General features: G+C 32.5%; 1 protein-coding gene and 1 long non-coding RNA gene across 2 annotated transcripts in view; one reads left to right on the forward strand and one right to left on the reverse strand.

Moving 5' to 3' along the window:
- The first annotated feature begins 3,252 nt into the window (after positions 1-3,252).
- Positions 3,253-20,534, forward strand: part of LOC127727873 (cysteine-rich secretory protein 2-like) — a 59,842-nt gene continuing 42,560 nt past the window's right edge. Inside the window, exon 1 of the mRNA XM_052235022.1 lies at positions 3,253-3,362. Within this exon, the coding sequence (XP_052090982.1) occupies positions 3,320-3,362 (43 nt within the window). The 5' untranslated portion in view covers positions 3,253-3,319. The remainder of the gene's footprint in view (positions 3,363-20,534) is intronic.
- On the reverse strand, positions 6,646-9,144 carry LOC127727901 (uncharacterized). Its single transcript, XR_007993879.1, has 2 exons — positions 8,571-9,144; positions 6,646-6,782 (listed from the first exon to the last, which is right to left on the reverse strand). It is a non-coding gene; the product is annotated as an uncharacterized LOC127727901 (long non-coding RNA).

Raw genomic sequence — 20,534 nt, forward strand, 5'->3', positions numbered from 1 at the left:
ATATGAATAAAGCAGGTCGTTTGACTTGAGGAATGAATCTACTACCTTTGTTTTGTTTCTTAGTTACATATTGAAGTCGTGTGTGTATAGTTACACATACCAAACTGTCGAAATGTAATAGTACACGCACATGTTTATATACTGGAAATTTATCTTAAAACCTGCTGTTTTTTTCCGTTAATGTTATTTGGATGAATAAAAGTAACCGTAGTATACCGCTGTTCAATAGTCATAAATCGATTAAACGAACACAAATCTGGGTCACAAACCCAAGGAAAACACATCAACTATAAGAGAAAAACAACGAAACAACAGAAACACTAACTGCAACAAAAACAAACGCCAACATACATAGAAACGGACTATTTGATAACAAATTTGATGAAAAACATTACAGACATTTTTCAATAATATTTCCTTATTCTCCTCCTGAGCATCACACCAGTGAATGTTCTGATAATTCACTAGAAATTTTATGCGCTCAAAATCGCAGAGGTTGTGGTCTGACTGATTGAAGGGTTGGCTCACTAGTAGATACGGCTTATTTGGTATATCGCTCCTATGCCCATTTAAGCGGTTGTGGAATGGCTGTTAAGTCTCTCAGACATATTGGAGGTCACAGACAGGACATGCAGGAAAATAAATAACATAATTAGGGGGAAGGGGGGATATCCCACTAAACATGTTTAACCCTGCCGCATTTTGGCTCAATTTTAGTTCATTTATATGTTTTGGAGTTTAGTGTGACGTCCATTTTCACTGAACTAGTACACATTTTTATTTAGGGGCCAACTGAAGCCCACCTCCGGGTGCGGGATTTTCTCGCTGTGTTGAAGACCCATTGGTGGCTTTTGACTGTTTTCTGCTCTTTGGTCGGGTTGTTGGCTCTTTGACACATTCCCCATTTCCATTCTCAATTTTAAACTTTTTCACGAGACTTTGCACAAGATGCTTTAGTTATTTGAATGGACTTACTGATGAATGTTGATGAACAATATGAAGAAACTAATATTACCTCATCAGATGCACATATCGACAAATAATGTCATTTCAGGTTGAAAAGGGCGAAATATTTGATTGTCTTAAACCAAAATAGACCAAAAGTAGACCAAGGTATCAAAGCTTTGCATGATCAATGTTATACAATTAATATAATGTGTTTGGACAATTTAATTTGTTATTTACTATTGTATTGCTTCAACAGAGTTATGAAGAAGAACGAATGAAATCGTCACTACATAAGTTTTATGGTCACTTATACAAACTTGTTGACCGATACGATATGTATGTGTCTCAACTCACTAGCGACTTGCTTTTGCAGTCTTAGATTTTTATATACCAGAATATACGATAATCTGTAATTTTATCGATTGTGTACCATTCCTGATTGAGACATTTTGACCGAATATGTAATCGCATTGCGGGTAATACATGCATAAATGTAGCGGGGAACGAAGTCTTGCTTTTTTTGGAGTTTGTCCAATTCGCTCAGTCTTAAAAATACCGCTAAAATGACAACATTACGTGACAGGAATACAGTACAAATAAACGCAAGAACACTCAGGACAGAGAAATACATAAATAAATAATATAATAGTACATTACAACATGTAAACCACAGAATAACAACGGACACGTTATATGCATTTAAGACAGGACACCAGGACACCACAAACGAGTTACAAACTGTGCGTCACACGAATCAACGCCACAAAAAGTGACGTATTTTTTGTGACGTTTATATTATCACAGGTAAATTTCTAAAAATAGAATAGATTTGTTTTATTGTAGACACGCACACGAATATAACATTGGGAATGAGTTAAATGGTGTTATTTTATGTATTTTCTTACCATGACAAGAACATTAAAATGGAAGTGTGTTTGTAATGGTGTTATTATTTGTATTTTGTTACCATGTCGGATTTTCTTCTAAATCAAAATTAGTGTTGCATTAACATGCTTAAGGTGGATAATCACTATATATTTCCTGAGGTAGAATTTTCTTATACTTTGCTAAAATGTAGATTTCACCATGCTTTTTTCAAAAAATAAATTAAAACGTATGGGTCACCGTGCTATTTACATGCTACAAGTCATGCAAAATTGTCCAAGAAAATAAAAATAAAAAATGATGTCACCGAACTTGTTTTCTTACTACACGTGAAAAAAGAAAATTTCATTGATATTCTTTCATAAAGTATTTGAGGTACAGGGGGAGGGTTGAGATCTCACAAAACATGTTTAACCCCGCCGCATTTGTGCGCCTGTCCCAAGTCAGACCTCTGGCCTTTGCTAGTCTTGTAGTCAGGAATCTGATTACAGTAGTTGTCGTCTGTTTATGTAGTTCATACGTGTTTCTCGTCTCTCGTTTTTATATAGATTAGACCGTTCGTTATTCCGTTTGAATGGTTTTACACTAGTAATTTTTGGGGCCCTTTATAGCTTGCTGTTCGGTGTGAGCCAATGCTCCGTGTTGAAGGCCGTACCTTGACCTGTAATGGTTTACTTTTATAAATTGTAACTTGGATGGAGAGTTGTCTCATTGGCACTCATACCACATCTTCCTTAATCTATTGTATGTTTTTTTAATTTTAGCTCATTTAAATGTTTCGGAGTTTAGTGTGACGTCCATTTTTACTGAACCAGTACACAGTTTTGTTTAGGGGCCAGCTGAAGCCCACCTCCTCGCTGTGTTGAAGACCCATTGGTCGCCTTGGGCTGTTGTGATCTCTTTGACACATTCCCCATTTCCAATCTCAATTTTATTATAAGAGTTTTCTTCCCTTTTATGACTAAGAAGAATCATTGAATTGAACATAAATGAACATTGGGTACTTTTTTATTTAAATAAACAGTCTCACACATTAATTGCCAATATGTCTCAAAATGTGCAGGTTAAAGCAAAGAAATATACCGATTGTGTATTGCTATTTACAATCCAAGATGGCGGAATACAGTTAAGCTACTTTAATTCATCAAAAACAGTTTCTTGAACAAACGGGAAATACAATATAATTTTATTTACAGTAAAAGAAGAAAAAATAGATACAAGATAAGTTTGCAATAAAAACGTCTGTCACTATTGAGTTTGAATCAATAAAGAATACTTCAAGATGTGTCATTGACATAAAAGTATACTTATTTCCAGTATTGAAGTAATTATTTTTCAGTACTTAAATTAATGGCTATTGCATTAACTTTAAAAAGACATGTTAAATGAATATTTATATATTAGTTGTGACGGAGTACTACAAAAGCGGAACAACCTTTATAAAGACACAGTTCATATAAATAAAGCAGGGCGTTTGACTTGAGAAATGATTCTACATACCCTTGTGTTCGTGGGATTCATAGTACAAGGTAGGTAAGAAACAAAACTTCAACAACTGTAGAATTTTTGTAATTGTCTAAGTTGTACTTTCAGCTATATCATTTGTGGATGCTTTCCATATGTCTATTGAATAAGAAAAGAATAAACTTTTTGTGACAGTAAATTTGACCATTAATTATTAGATAATTAGGATCAAATTAGCCAATTTAAACATTTGCCACTGGCAAACAACGATTGTACGTCGGAAATCATCTCAACATTTAAAAGGAGGTTAAGTTAAATATCAATGCACATATTAAAGCTTTTACCACACACTCTTTCTTTTTACAAACGATAAAAAATTATCCCATGCATTTTTTGGGAGGATACAAAATGTCAAGGTACAGAAGTGAAACGTGAAGAGTTCAGTAAAATATGAATATTTTTCATAATATTATTTATTGGGGGTGTCCCGATCACAGTATATTAAAATCCCTGAATTATATCTGCATTTGCACTTTGAAATGTCTCAAACCTTTGTAATTCTTTTATACAACACCACCTAAATTATTAGTAAGATATAAACAAGTCCATTGTCATGAAAAAATTAACAATCCTATATGAGACTACTTTATTTGTTGAGTATGGAGGATTGATATTTCAACAGAGAGTCGGTATTCCAATGGGTACTAATTGTGCACCCCTTCTGGCCGACTTGTTTTTGTACTCGTATGAAGCAGAATTCATTCAGAGAACCTTCTAAAAGACTAAAAGAAAAAGCACCTTGCAAAATTCTTTAATTTTACTTTCAGATATATTGACGATGTCCTATTACTGAATAACCCATATTTCAGTCAGTACTTGCATCTCATATATCCCAGTGAACTTGAAATTAAGGATACTACTGATACAAGAGTGACTGCTTCATACCTTGATCTTTTCCTTAATATTGACACAGATGGACGACTTCACATTAAAATCTATGACAAACGGGATGATTTCAACTTCCCAATTATCAATTTCCCATTTCTCAGCAGTAACATACCCTCTGCTCCGTCGTATGGTGTTTACATATCTCAATTGATACGTTTGTTCGTGCATATTCACACTATAATAACTTCATATGCAGGAGTGTGCTCCTTACGCAGAAACTGCTCAAACAGAGTTATATGGAGGAAAGATTGAAAATGACACTCCGTAAATTTTATAGACACCATCACGAATTGGTTGATCTTTACGATGTGTCTGTGTCTAACCTAACTAATGACATTTTTACCACGTCTTAGATTTTGGTTTATCAACTGTCTGCTAAGTACCGAACGTGACCTATTCCCGAATATGACTGTAATACCGAGTGTGAATTTGCATTGCTATACGACGTGTATTTTGTACATCAAACATTCATGTATCTATTTTTGATGTTTCTGTTATGGTTTCGGTTTGCTAATGTGTTATGTCTTATCGTTTGTAGTCCAAATAATTATAAAACAGCCTTTCAATACCATCATTGTCATGAAGATTGTTTGGACTGGTATTGTGAAAATAATTGTATGAAGTCCGAAATTGCATGTTCGTTACATAAGTGCGTCACTGATTGTGATGTCCTGTGGTGTCTGTCGTTGATGGAAGATGTTCGTTGTTGTTTTGCGGTTTGCATATTGTGTGGACTATTATATTATTTGTTTGTGCGTTTCTCTGTGATGAGTGTTCTTGGGTGTGTTTGTGCTGTATTTCTGTCACTTAGTGTTGTCATTTAAGCGATATTTTTAACATTGTCATATAGGCGTGAATTTTGAGTAGCCAAACAACCAGGCTCAGCCCACCAATTTTTCTTAAAACGTCCTGTACCAAGCCAGGAATATGGCAGTTGTTATCAAATAGTTCGTTTCTATGTATGTTGGCGTTTGTTTTTGTTGCACTTCAGTGTTCCTGTTGTTCCTTTGTTTTCCTCTTATAGTTGATGTGTTTTCCTCGGTTTTAGTTTGTAACCCGGATTTGTTTTCTCTCAATCGATTTATGACTTATGAACACCGGTATACTACTGGTTACAAGAGCGCAATTATTTGTAATGCATTTTCCATAGGACCCCAGTGGTATTCAAAAATTTATTTCTTGAAGAATAAACAAACTAGATAAAAATGGGTAGCAGTTCCTGTGACTATAGATGTCAGCCTTTTATTACAGCAAAAAAAAAGTATATGGTCATGCGGCAAAAAGTGCCCTAAAATGCAGTTGTAATGGAAGCTTCCAAATTCCGCACTAAATTGGAAAGGTTAATTTTAAATGGCTCCTCAGTTAATAAAAAAATTATATCTTCTACACATTGTGAATTATGAATTTAATTTTCACCTATTTTCAAACCTAAATGGATAAGCTTTCAAATAAAAAATAATTCCAACCTGCATCATCCAATCAGGAGCCTCAAAGTTTTTTATTCTGAGTACCATCTTGGGGTAAAAATTTTGCCGGTTGAATGTAAACAAATAATTGCGCTCTTGTAACCTATAGAAAGAATAAAATTGACTCGAATCAGGACAAAAATGTATCTGTTAAACACAGAACTTATATTAGGAAGAAATACCAAGTTTGGAAGAAATTGGTTGAGTTACTTAAGAAAAACTACCATATGAAGGAGCAACCCGTGCCTTGCGGCCACAGAGGAATTTCATCTACAGATTTCAAGAATGCTGTCATGAAAATAAAAAAATTACCATTGAATAACATTAAAAGTTCATTTGTTTAGTGTTTTTGTTTATAAAATTACCATTTCTCTTTATGCATGTGCAAGTTGAATCAAATGTTCATTCAGGGTGGATTCTACCCTTACTTTTCTTAAAGTTGTCAAAATTAGCCAAATTTTGAACTTTTTGTCATATATTTTTGAAAATAAAGTGTACTGAAGATGCACTCTGGATCTTTATCATTTATATTTTTATTACTGAAGATAAGAGATACAGGAATGATAGCAATTAAAAGTGGTTGTCTTCATAGTGGCTATAAAAAAATCCAAAGTTTATCATATGGCCTGTTTAGAGAATTTGTCAAATTCTGAGGGAGGCATGTGCTCAATCTCAAATATTTTTAATTACTGAATGAACTTTCCATTCAACTTGTATTGCAAAAAGATAAAATACTGTCCTACTTTACAAGGGTATATAAAAACTTTACAAACACTAAAAAATTAAAGTGAAAACTGTACAATTCCAATATGTCTGGGTTCAAAAAAGGAAATATCTTTAAATTTAAGGCTGGAAGTATACCTCATAACAAAAAAAGGACTAAACTATTGCCAGTGAAAAGTGACTATGACACACCTAAATATACAAGACTTACCATGAAAAAGTACAATTTAGTAGTAAATGATCCATACACTGATCCAGAGGAAAAAGCCAGGCGGTCTGCTCGTGCGGCCAAACTACTGCGACCAAAGTCTGATGAGGTCTCTGTTCCAAAAAAAAACAGGAATCCTGCTGTAAATGACAAAAGGTAAGGCAAAAATATATAATCTAACTTTTAAATAGAGAAAACAGTTACAGATGAACAATTAAGAAATATCACAGTACAAAATAGGTCTAAAACTGCTAAAATATATTGAAAATTCACAAAATTTCACATTTCTTACACTAAAAATATATTAAACTGGAATTTACTCTGTCTTTTCCTTCTATAATTAAGTAGTTTTATGTTTTGTTTAAATGAAAAAGAGATAATTAGCCCTATAAAACTATGTTAAAATGTCCAACAGTCAGTTTAAAAAATTTCATACCCAAGCAAGGGGCAGGTAACTCTAATTCAGAAAAATTATTTGTTGAAAATATTCTTGATACAGGTGTAAATGTGCAATTTTTTGTGTTTTTTCAGGCCTGACTTCAATTCTTATCGTACGGTGTGTGTTTACAAGATGGAAGAAATGTGGAACAAGGCCTTTAGGGAGCACCAGCAAAAAAGTCCTGCCTGTGAGGGTAAACTATCATGCGATTTAGAGAAAGAGGAGAAAAGAGGATTCTATTCTCGCCAGAATTTGATTTGTACAAGTTGCAGTTATATATCGGATAAGTTTAGCTTATACGAAGAATAAGAAACAGGAAAGCCAGGCAGAAAACCATCAAAACTAGATACAGCTGTACATGTTGGCCTGAGTCAGACACCAATAGCTTCCTCCAGTATGCGCAAAATCATTCTAAGTGGTAATATGCAGGCACCAGCAGCATCCAGTCTACAAAGAAGGGCAAATAAAGTACTTAAAAACATTGTAGATGTGAATAAAATGGACCTGAGAAAAAGAAAAAATGAAATTATTGAAATCAATCGCCTCAGAGGGAAGGAAGATCCAAACACAATCAGTGTGCAGATGGACGGAATGTATAACAATCCGCTGTATTCCGGTGTTGGACGCACTCCATTTCAGCCTGCAACACAAACTGTCTATACCACAGCTGAAAATATAACAACAGACCATAATATACTAAGCATAAATATAAAAAATAAGCTTTGTTCAATACATTCAAGCCTTGAGGTGGATCCTGACTCAGGCCGTTTACATGCACAGTGTACAGATGAATGTAGTGCCAACATTCCAATGGTCAAAAGTATTGGGGATGAATATACATGGGCCAAAGAGTGTATCCTTGATCTTAAGGCAGACAACATTGAGGTTGAGCACCTGGTTACTGATCCTGACAGCTCTGCATACAGGGCTGCACAAGACTTGTATGAAGAAGGCACAACAAGTACTCAGCCTGAACATTTTCTTTATACACGGCATGTGTCTGAGAATATCCGTAAGCGTACGAAGAATGATAAGAACCTGTTACAGATTATGCCAGCAAGAACACAAGTGAAGAGACAAAAACTACTGAATTGTTTTTCAGTGGATTTGACAGAAAGGTGTAATGCCGAGCTGGCTCAGGCAAGGAAAATTTACAGTGGAAACTTTCAAAAAATCAAATATAAAATATCGCATGTCGTTGACGCAATTGTCAACTGTTACACTGGAAATCATTCGTCGTGTACAAAACATTCATTTTTATGTAATGGATTACAGAAAGTATGGCTTAGAGGAAGGTCACTACTACCAAAAACATTCAAAATTGCACACTCACAGCAAAATATAGACTTTATAAGACAGTCAACCTGCGTCTTGGCCCAAATATACTTGAGAAGACCAGACTTAACATGAACACTAATTTTGTTGAGGGATTTAACCGTAGCCTGAGGCGTTCTTTACCGTCAAATGTTACTTTTAAAAGAAATGTTACCGGTCGTGCTCATTCAGCTGCTCACAGTGTTAATTTTGGTCCAGGAGAATCAGTTCTAGAACTTTGTACTGCTCTTCATTGTGAAGTCCCAGTGGGAGGCTCTGCATACAAGGCTCTAAAAGAAATACAAAAAGTTGACATTTTACAAAAACAGCACAAAAAGACTATGCAATACAAGCAATTTAGAAGTGATAAAAGGGCTAAACTGTACAAACTGTATGAAAAACTAAGTGAAATAATAGAATATGAAAAAAATATGTTGCTAAAATGTGATCAAGGACTGAAATCTACTCCGCAGAAACATAGTGACCATTCATACAGCAGAAATGACCGAAAGAGAAAAAGATCTGTTAGAAAATAAATATTTATTTATTAAATTACATATTAAACAATATGGCTTGTGACTTTTAGAGCAATGGCCCTGATTTTTACAATGTAGGCGGTCTTGATTTATAGCATGAGGTTCAATAGTTATGTGTTCAGGATTGACACAGAGAGTTTGGTGACAAATATGGCTACATTCTACTTTATTGTTGTTCTCATCTATTTGTGGCATATCATATCTTGTCAATCTATGCTTAATTATGTAGGCCAGTCTATGTGCAGCCTCCCTTTTTTCCTCTCCCCCTGGCCATTTCACAACCTGTATGCCATAACAAGATTTTCCCTTTTTTGCTCCGACCCATTCAACACATTCCTTCCCATTCCCCATAACTTCAGTTTTCTTAAAAAATTTGAGTCCAATATCGTCCCAAAAGGCATCCATTGTAACAGAGTATTGATCCAAATCACTCGTGTGTTTTAAAAAGTTCCAAAAATACTTAGTTTTTGAAAGTGAAAGTAAAAGTCCATTTTCAGTATAGGTTACAAGAGCGCAATTATTTGTAATGCATTTTCCATAGGACCCCAGTGGTATTCAAAAATTTATTTCTTGAAGAATAAACAAACTAGATAAAAATGGGTAGCAGTTCCTGTGACTATAGATGTCAGCCTTTTATTACAGCAAAAAAAAAGTATATGGTCATGCGGCAAAAAGTGCCCTAAAATGCAGTTGTTATGGAAGCTTCCAAATTCCGCACTAAATTGGAAAGGTTAATTTTAAATGGCTCCTCAGTTAATAAAAAAATTATATCTTCTACACATTGTGAATTATGAATTTAATTTTCACCTATTTTCAAACCTAAATGGATAAGCTTTCAAATAAAAAATAATTCCAACCTGCATCATCCAATCAGGAGCCTCAAAGTTTTTTATTCTGAGTACCATCTTGGGGTAAAAATTTTGCCGGTTGAATGTAAACAAATAATTGCGCTCTTGTAACCTACTGTTGCTTTTATTTATTGTTCATTTTGTGATTGAAATGAAGCTAATTACATTTATCAACTAATACTATCTTGGTGCATGTAATGATATATATATAAGGGAAGACTACAACAAAAAGACGCCTTCTTTCTAAATTGCTTTTTATTTTTTCATTTACCTACCTTATATTTCTTTAATTTTCTTTTAAATGAACTGCATTTCAATCAAACAACATAGTTTTTCAATGAATGGACGTAAACGTTCGGCATTCATTAGTTTTATGTATTTAAAACAGCAGCTGTAAGCGGTTTTTTGTTGACGTCACAGACTGTTGTGCATTACTGTCCATATTTTACCTACGTTTTGTTTCATTTCAGGGAATTCAGTCTTATAGTTGTTAATGAATTATTTTTTATTATCATGATTGCAAATTCAATCAAACTTGTTGAAGATTTTAAGTACTTTATTGAACTGTTTAATTATGAATCTTATGTAGGCGACTAAACAAAGTTATAAGACTGGTATCTTTGATGAGTTTTTTATCAGTCAGCATAGATTTACTATCTACCCATTTAAAACGTATGAAATATTTTGTTCAGTATAAACTGAGTCATAATTTGATCTTTACAAACGATATAGGTAATCATTGAACATCTGTTTATTCATTGTTAATTTATGTTTATATGTGTAAATTTAAAGTAATTGATATGTTTTCAAAATTGAGGTACATAGCTAGTGAACGAATCTAAAATCAAACTTGGGCTGTTAGTATCATTCAAGATTTTAAATGTAAACGGGGAAGAAATAACTAACATAAACATTTGCTTTTCGCAAATCTTCAACAAAGTAGTGAAGTGACAAACTGACATCTCCAAGATGCTGACATTTTTTTGACAACATATTGAATACGTTTGGAGAACATGTTTTACAAAAGACAACCGGCATTCCTATGGGGATTAAGGGTACTTCTCTACTTACATACTTGTTCCTTTAATCATACTAAGCTATGAGCTCATCGCAAAGAATGAATATAAGCTAGCATTATCCCTCACGTTCTGCTATATAGATGATTTTCTCTTACAAAATAATTCAAAGTTTGGTGACTATGTTTCAGTTGAACGCATCTATCGCATCGAACTTGAAATAAAGGATACGATAGACACATTTAAGTCTGTCTCATTTTAAGATTATAATGAAGAAAAACTATGAATAAAAGGAACTTTAGGGTATATGTGAATCAGGCAGCAACCTTACAACACAAAACCCAAACGACATCTTGAGAACAACATACGGTCTACGACAATTGACTGTTGCCTACACAATAGTCAGGTTCGAATCGCCGTAGTCTATAAAAGTAGTATATAAATCAAACAGACTTAAAAAGTTCTGCGAACAACAACAAATTTCCCAAATGACAAAAAATCATTAGGATATAACTAAGGACAACCGATATCGATGTTCTTACTTTGGGATAGGCATATGCACATGCGGGGTTAACATATGTTTTTCCTAAATTTTATCCCTCCCCTTTTAATCTTGATTATTGGACTAAAAAGGCAAATAAAAAAACATACAATAGAACCTATTCAAAAAAGCACTTAACTCTAAAATAATGGTATGTAAGAGGAAAAAATAAAAAAATAAAAAACACAAATACAAATACAAACAAATTAATCAATAATAAACAATAATATAACGTATCAAAGAATGCTATCAGTTGCTGAAAGCTAACACAGATTACTGAACATGGTGATAAGATGTCATGTCGTCCTACATTCTTATGACGGTGTCTGTACTTGATAAAAGATTCCACACAGCAACTTCAAAAGTATTACAAAAATTCCAAATGATTTTAATAACGCGCATGGCAACTTATATATTGTAACGATATAAAAAAAAAATCACGAAATATAAGCAGAAACTGCAAGCAACCTTGTATTTTCGGATATGTCTTAAACTTCTAATATTTTTATGATGAAATAAGACCAAAGTTTTTATGTAAAGTATATGTAACTACAGTTTGCCATTAAAAATACAGGTTACGTCTATTGAAGGAAATTGTGTGAAATATGTTATTCGGTGTAAATTGAGTAATAGTTAGTTTTTTGTGAATGACACATATAACCATGGAACATCTGTTGCATTGTTTAAACTGTTGAAGTGAAAGGTACGTAACTAAATGAAGATGTTGCCTGTTAAATCAGCAGGGACGATAAATGAAAAAAGATGGACTATGCAACTGATATTGAATATGTGTTGATTGATGAATTCAATAAAGGTTAAAATTTTATATAAATTATAACTGTTTAAAACATGAACGTAGTGTAAAAGTGTCACTTACAAATATTTTGCTGTTAAATAAAGGCGACAGTAGTTTTTCGATGTTCAAAAGTTGTAAATGTTAATAGTTTTCACTCTCGTATCTTCAGTATGTTTGTGTTGAAGTGTTGATGTTAAATTGTTAACTGCAATTTCAAAATCATAAATTACTAGAACATTGTAGAAAAATATATGTAGTTTGTACATTTTTGTATTTATTGATAGAAAACAAATACAAGATGAAGCTAAACTTAGTTCCATGTTTATTGATGGTTATAATGATGAATAACATGAAATTAAATTAAATACAGTTATGTAGATCATGAAAAAAATTAAACAATAATTAAAAGCCAGGAATTTTCATCTCCTGTTATGATTTTTGTAGGAAATTGATTTACTGTCTTGTATAGTTCATACGTATAAAATATGCGTTCTTACTCAGAAGGCTACACTACATTTAAAATCAAATAATACATTGAAAAAAGTTTTCACTAGTGTATCTTCAGTTTGTTCGTGAACTAACAAAACCGTGGGGTAAAAAATCAATTTCGAATGCCTTAAACATTGAAAAAAGAACTACTTGACATTGACACAAAAAGTTGTTATTGTGAAAATTATAGATAAATAGGTATCTGTGTAATCAGATTTTCAAGGATATATATTGAATGACCTTTAAATGATTTTAATATTGTTCAAACAATAAACCATAAATTTGATATACTCAATAACAGATGATCTGAATCTCGTTAATCAAATATAAAAATTGTCTTTCTTTTTTATTATTATTTTGTATCGACATACGGACAATTTTGGTAAAAATCATCATATGCCTAATTTATTAATGATAATAATCAATTGTTTACATGAACTTTTGGTAACCTTTTCTGTAACATTAAATCGATATATGTAGAGTAATGAGTAATTATTCGTATACGTTTTAGCTGTTGGAGGATACAAAAAGTCAAAACTATCATTTTTTAAATATAATTTTGATTTAAGCTTAACCAATGATTGGGAAAATTGAGAATTAAAAGTTCCTTGATGTTATTATCTTAACTCGTTCAAATTTTTCATACCTCGTTATTTTCATACTAGTTTTTGTAATTTTTTCTATATAAACGTTCAGTGAGCACAACAAATGTTTCGTGGATAACTTCTATCAAGCATGCTCGAGATTAATAGTGTAGGTAACAAAATACATTTCGAGGTATCAAAATAGAAATGTAATATAAAAGGACAAATAAAACTGCCTTCAATTTCAACTTACGCTTGCGAGAATAACGGTCATAGTTTGTGCACAATTGCATACTTCATAAACCTAAATTTTCACAACAAAATATCTTACTGATACAATGTGTTTGTTTCTCGTGTGTTAACTCCTTAGATTATTACATATTCGATTATCCATTTTGATATGTAACTGTATCGGTTTTTTTTATAATTCAATAAATATGGAAGAGAGCGCAACAGAAATCGTGTTTTTTAGTTTTCTAACTGTATCATAAAGTATATACAAATTAATCGTTTTACAAGATGGCATCATAAAACTGCTTAAAAATAGAAATAAATAACGTTAAACAAAACGCCAAAATGCGGGAAACAAATTATTCTCGTCATTTTTTTTAATTGATTTTTGATGAATTGAATTAAAATTGAAGTATAATTGGAAATGAAACATTCTAATAAAATGAAAGTTATCAGAAGATTCTCACAGAACAGATAAATGATTTCCCATCGCTCAAAATGAAAGCTTGCATGTAACGCATGCGGTGCATTTTGTATTAACAAATTTAATCCCATATTTTTTAACAATTCAAAATTGATCTATTCAATTAAATAAATTGCTCCTCCTGCGTAAACATCTATCTGATTTTGACATTATTTAATTTCAAGCCTAATTTAGCTCCTTAAACTCCCTATGGGAGGTCACTAATCCTGTTGAAAAGAAGAAATTCGAAGCAAAAAATATTTACTATCTGATCAATGTGTTCATTTCTCAATAATAATTGCAATATATGAACCGTTTTTAAAAAGAGTTATTGCGAGTTCATTTGAAATAATTTAATGTTAAAATGCAAGATTAAAAGAGTTTATTGAAGGGATGAAAGAAGTTACAATAATTCAGATAAATGGACACTTTTTAAATTGTTATAATCTTTCATTTTCATATTTTTATGTTTTTATAATAATGCTTATATATGTAGGACTCTAAAGTGCGATGGGGACTCTAAAGTACGATGGTCACGCTAAAGTGCGATGGTCCGTACGCTAAAGTCCGATAGTCCGCGAAAGTATAGAAGTAAGAAACGTAGTTGTATTATGACGTTATCAGTCGTTTATACAAACCAAAAATGAGCATTACTGAAAGATAAATTAAGAATATTTGATTAACAACTTTTAAACCAAATATCCATGACTTAATTAATTAAACCTAACCGTGCTTTGTCGGCTGAATCAAATATGCTCGGTGGTCGGGTTGCTGTTTCTTTGACGTATTGCCCATTTCCGTTCTCAGTTTTATTTTTTTTTTCGGGTGCTGGATGCAGGACTTGTATCCTGCAGTCGACCATTTTACTATATAAGATCATATAGATACAAAATAGTATACGCACATTAGTGAAAGACTGATTGAACGGCAAGCTACACAAATTATCCAAATATTTGATACGCCCGAATTGTTAAAAATTCATTTACAGGAAATATAGTATTTTGTGACACCTAAATAACCTTTTTAGCAATTATTACGTGGTCGGTCTTCTAAATTTAGAAACAATCACTTAAGCCTACCAGTAAATTATAAAGCCTATCACATATGTTATACCTTAGCATACTAGCTTTTGCAAAAATACTATTTTTTTAACATCAATATACTTTAACGTTTTAAGCCCTCGAATTAGTAAGATATTTTGTCCTACATATATATAGTACTAATGTAATATTACAAAATTAAAAGGTTTAAGTAAATTTGACATTTCTATAAGTTTAAATTGCAGCTGATATTACGAATATTTTGTTTTATGATTAATCACACCATTTAAATGACAGTTAATTCATTATTTCATATTGTTTGAAAGAGGTGTTAATTTTCGATGACTTTTGTATATTAGATTTTCATTAATTTTTAATTGAAAAATGGGAATTGGAAGCCATCAAAATGACAGAACAATCATTTGACTGACAATTCAATTCTTTTTACTTTAAACAGTACAGTTCATAAGTATAGTATGCATGAATATACAATTTACAAGTTGTATGGCGTTACAAAAAAAGAAATAATAAACGTCAGAAAAATAAAAAAAATAAAATTAATATAAATGTGCTGTGTATGTTTCATCCCCTGTAAGATAAAGCTTTTATTTTCCAGAGAATCCACGGCTTTCCTGAACTATTTGGTTGAGAATAAAACTTTTCGATAAAAAAGACGATTTCAGCTATCTAATTGTGAACTCTCAACCGATCCTCATTGTCGATTTCAAGATGTAAATCAAGATATGAGGCAGGCTTATCTCTATCTGTTGTATCCTATATTTCAAGTTCGATGAGACTTCCACTGTATAACGGATTGATAAAATTATTAATAAAGTATAACTGAAGTCAATTAAAAATTGAAAAACACCTTAGAACGATAAAAAGTCGAGACATGCTGCTGACCAGCATACAGCATAAAATTCAAATAGGAAAACAAACAAAAAACTTGAAACAGATTGTCTGATTAAACACTGGATCGATGCCGTTGCTGGTGGATCTATTGTCCTCGAGGGTATCAATAGCTCAGTTGTCCCCACTACTAAAATGGAAAGATTAGTCGAAACCATAAGTATTCTATCCCAGGCATAAAAGGGTTAGTCGTATTTGGCACAACATTTCGAAAGTTTTAGTTTCAAACGCTTTTTAACTTCATAATTATTTTGCGTTTTAACTGACTTGAGTTGACCGCCACTGATGAGTCTTATGATGAAAAAAAAAATGTTTGGCGTACTAAATACAGTCAATTATTAATTACCTCTGTGGGATAAAGATATTTCGTTTTGATGTGGGGTGAAATTTCCAAGCATACATAGCAAGTAACGTGTTGACACCGACATAATTTTGAGACAAATTAAAGGAATATGTTTGCAACACATCTCGAAGACACTTTACTGATGGTACTTCATCTATGCCTCATAAACTTTGGCTCTATCAGTTTCCATTGATCATTACAAGATGGAACTGGGTGTTCCAATTTATGTCTGTTTGTGTTGATAAGCTTCCACCAAGTCAACACTGTGGCCTCAGGATTATTTTTATCAAACTGTATATACCACATAGCTATCAGTCCTTTTTCATCTATTTGGCCTTTGGTGGATCGATTCTTCTGAACCGTGAAATATAAAATTCATACATTTTAATAAAAACTACTGTTGAAAAATTCGTGAAATGCTTGTAGAAATTAAGGTTTCAGCTTCCTCAAATAAAGTTGACAATAGAATATTTCGTTTTTTGCAGGTTCTTAAGATTTGGATAAGCAAATATATCAAAATAATGAGATTGTGCTATAATTGCCAATTTTATCCATTAGATAACCACATGTAATGAAATAGCCTGATAAACGTAATTATGTATTTAACTATGATGGATGAAGATACAGAACCAATATCTGTGGCTTTCCAAATCGTTTTTGTGTGTAAATATCATTACATAAACTGCTTGATAAATGAATTAGGTATTGACAATTCACTTGGAAACTCAGCATATATCCTCACGACACTTACCAAAGAGGAAATCCTGAATAATCATAGGTCTGTTCTATGTTCCTTTGGAATTTCAACCAAAGATGAAGAACTGGATCTTCCATCACTGTATTGGATACCTAAACTAGATAAGTGTCCTTACAAACAACGGTTTATTGCTGGGTCTTTCAAGTGCTCCACGAAACCTCTTTCTAAATTATTAACATCTATTTTATCAGCAATCAAAGCCGGGCTCCAAAGTTATTGTGAAACTGCCTATTCTAGAGGTGGCGTGAAACAGATGTGGATACTAAAAAATTCCAAAGATCTTTTAGAGTACATACAATCTAAGACTCTTTCATCTTGCAATAGTATTAAAACATTTGACTTTTCTACACTTTACACAAGTATTCCCCATTCCAAACTAAAAGACAAATTGAAAGAGTTGGTATTACTTTGTTTCATTAAAAAGAATGGCGAACGTAGATACAAGTATCTTGTCTTGGGGAGGGATAAATCCTACTTTGTAAAGAATCACTCTGATTCAAACAAAAAATTCTCTGAAACTGACATTATCAAGATGCTTGATTTTTTGATTGGCAACATATTTGTTACGTTTGGAGGACGTGTTTTTCAACAGACTGTCGGAATTCCAATGGAAACCAATTGTGCCCCTCTTCTTGCCGACTTGTTTCTTAATTATTATGAGTCTGACTTCATACAGGAACTTCTTAGGAAGAAAGATAAGAAGTTAGCAATATCCTTTAACTTTACGTTCCGCTATATAGATGATGTTCTCTCACTAAATAATACAAAATTTGGTGACTATGTTGAACGAATCTATCCCATCGAACTAGAGATAAAGGATACTACAGATACAGTTAAGTCTACCTCATATCTTGACTTACATCTAGAAATTTACAATGAGGGTCGGTTGAAAACAAAACTTTACGACAAAAGAGATGATTTCAGCTTCCCAATTGTGAACTTTCCATTTCTATGTAGCAACATTCCAGCAGCGCCTGCATGCGGAGAATATATCTCCCAATTGATACGATATTCCCGGGCTTGTATTTCCTATCATGATTTCCTTGATAGAGAATTGCTGCTCACAAGGAAGCTATTAAACCAAGAGTTCCAAATGGTGAAGTTGAAATCATCCCTTCGTAAATTTTACGGACGCCATCACGAGTTGGTTGACCATTATGGAATAACCGTTTCACAGATGATATCGGATATGTTCGTTATGTCGTAACTACAATACCCTTCCCTTTTCACGAATGTGTCTTACCGAATTAAACTATTTACCGGATTTGTAATTACATAAGCAACACGACGGATGCCACATGTGGAGCAGGATCTGCTTACCCTTCCGGAGCACCTGAGATCACCCCCAGTTTTTGGTGGGGTTCGTGTTGCTTAGTCTTTAGTTTTCTGTGTTGTGTCATCTGTACTATTATTTAAAATTAAGAATGGAAATGGGGAATGTGTCAAAGAGACAACAACCCGACCATAGAGCAGACAACATCTGTTTGTCTTTTCATTTCTGGCAATGGCGTTGTCAGTTTGTTTTCGATCTATGAGTTTGACTGTCCCTCTAGTATCTTCCGTCCCTCTTTTACTTGTTTTTTTTTCCCTTTTAACAATCAAAAGTATTGTGACATTGGAATGCAAATCATTAGTACCTTTTTTAACTGAAATTACAGCTTGTGATTTATATATTTCACTATCTCATTTTTTATGATAGACAATAACTGCTTATAGGGGAGCTATTGACCGAAGGGTTAGATGGTACAATTGAAGTATTTTCTTCGACAGTTTTACGGACGTCATCATGATTTGGTATACCTGTATGAAATATATGTGTCACATATACCGTTGGTATTAGTCGAAGTCACGTCCTCTTCTCCTCGACTGTTGCATCCCTAATGAGAATAATCACCGAATTTTACTTGCCATGATTAACACGACGATTGCTTTTGAGGGACATATGGGTTGTCATTGCTCCCTTGGCACTTTTACTCAGGCAATTATATGACTTCTGTAAAATCTCAATCATATAGTATTTTCTTTGGTGAGAGGAATGAAGGGAACATTTAGTTAATATTTCGAACTTGATTACGGAAATATTTGTTTAAGGTTTTGCTTAATAAAACTTTTTTTTTAAACTAAATGCTTAAAAAATGATTGGAATAATTACACAAATTTACAAGTTACTTAACATGCCAAGAAGTAAAGTAAATATTGTATAATCATTCTTTTATTATTTGGATTTTAATTAAACTTTAGAACACTTTTTACTTATTTCATAGTATAATAAAACTTTGTTACAGTATATACTGACATGTAAGCATTTGTTGTCTCTCTCGAAGGCTTTAATCATTAACGTTAGTGCAAAACGAATTAGGTTTATTTTTTCGATTAATTTGTTGAATACGTGCTTTATTTTCTCTACGTCAATACCAATAAGTGTCTCCCTGTATGACTGAAGATTGCTAAAGCTAGGAGGAATATTACATTTTTTTTTTTAATGCAATGATTTATTCTCTCTGTCTTGTGGACTCGAATTCGGAATTTTAAAACATGCTAAGTAAAAATTCTTAATAGGATATACTAGTCATGTCGTAAAATAAAAAAAAATACGTATGTTTATTACACGTTAGGCATATGACAAAATTTCATATTTTTAAAGTTATAAAAAATACGAAATTAAAAAAAGCATCACTATGTTTATAAATTGCTTATTTGAGTTATACAAATACCAACCCCCATCGTGAACGATATTAAAAAAAAATGTTTCAATTTTTAGTTAAACTTTTCATAAATATTAATTATGGTTAACCTAAAACTTATTAAATGAAAATAAGTATGCAAATAGTTATTGATATTAAATGAGATTTTTTTATATATATTTTTTGTCTTTTTGAACATCTAGTCTTAGATTTATCGCCATTCTGACATTAACTCTGTCAATTCTTTATCTAAGATATGATGTATATTTTTCATTAAACTCTTTATCTATTTAATTTCATTTTAATACAATTTAATTTGTGTGTCCCTTTTACTCTGCTAATTTACATTTTATTATTTAAGCAAGATTGCTGGATGGAACTCGATGAGATACTATACCTAATTTTCTCTAGAGACTTGTATTTACTCACCGAACATAAAGTTTTTTTTATTAATAGTCGTAATTCGTCCTGTGTCTAGCACCCGTAATGCATTTACGATAGTACTGGTATATAAATCTTAATACTGATTGAAATACTATATATAGTTTCCTCTAAATCTTAGCCCGTTTATCCTTTTCCTGACCTGTTGATTATTTTTATTTAATCAACGTGTGGTTCGTTTGATCTCAGTTCTTCATTGCTCAATTATGACGTCAAATGTTCTTGCTTTCCTCTGAATTTCCTATTGTGACGTCATGGAAAAAGGCGATTATGCCTTCTGACGTCATTTAGAAAGAACACATCTTTTTGCAGATCATTCAAAAAGAAGGATTAGGATTGTCTGTAATTCGACTTAAATTATTAGAGAAACAGATTCCACAACAAAATCTCGTGCTATACGATATCTATCCACTCTTGACAGATTATAGGGGAGCTATTATAGGGGAGCTATTGACCGAAGG

The sequence above is a fragment of the Mytilus californianus genome, unplaced genomic scaffold, assembly GCF_021869535.1.
Source record: "Mytilus californianus isolate M0D057914Y unplaced genomic scaffold, xbMytCali1.0.p SCAF_2, whole genome shotgun sequence".
NCBI classification, from domain to species: Eukaryota; Metazoa; Mollusca; class Bivalvia; order Mytilida; family Mytilidae; genus Mytilus; species Mytilus californianus.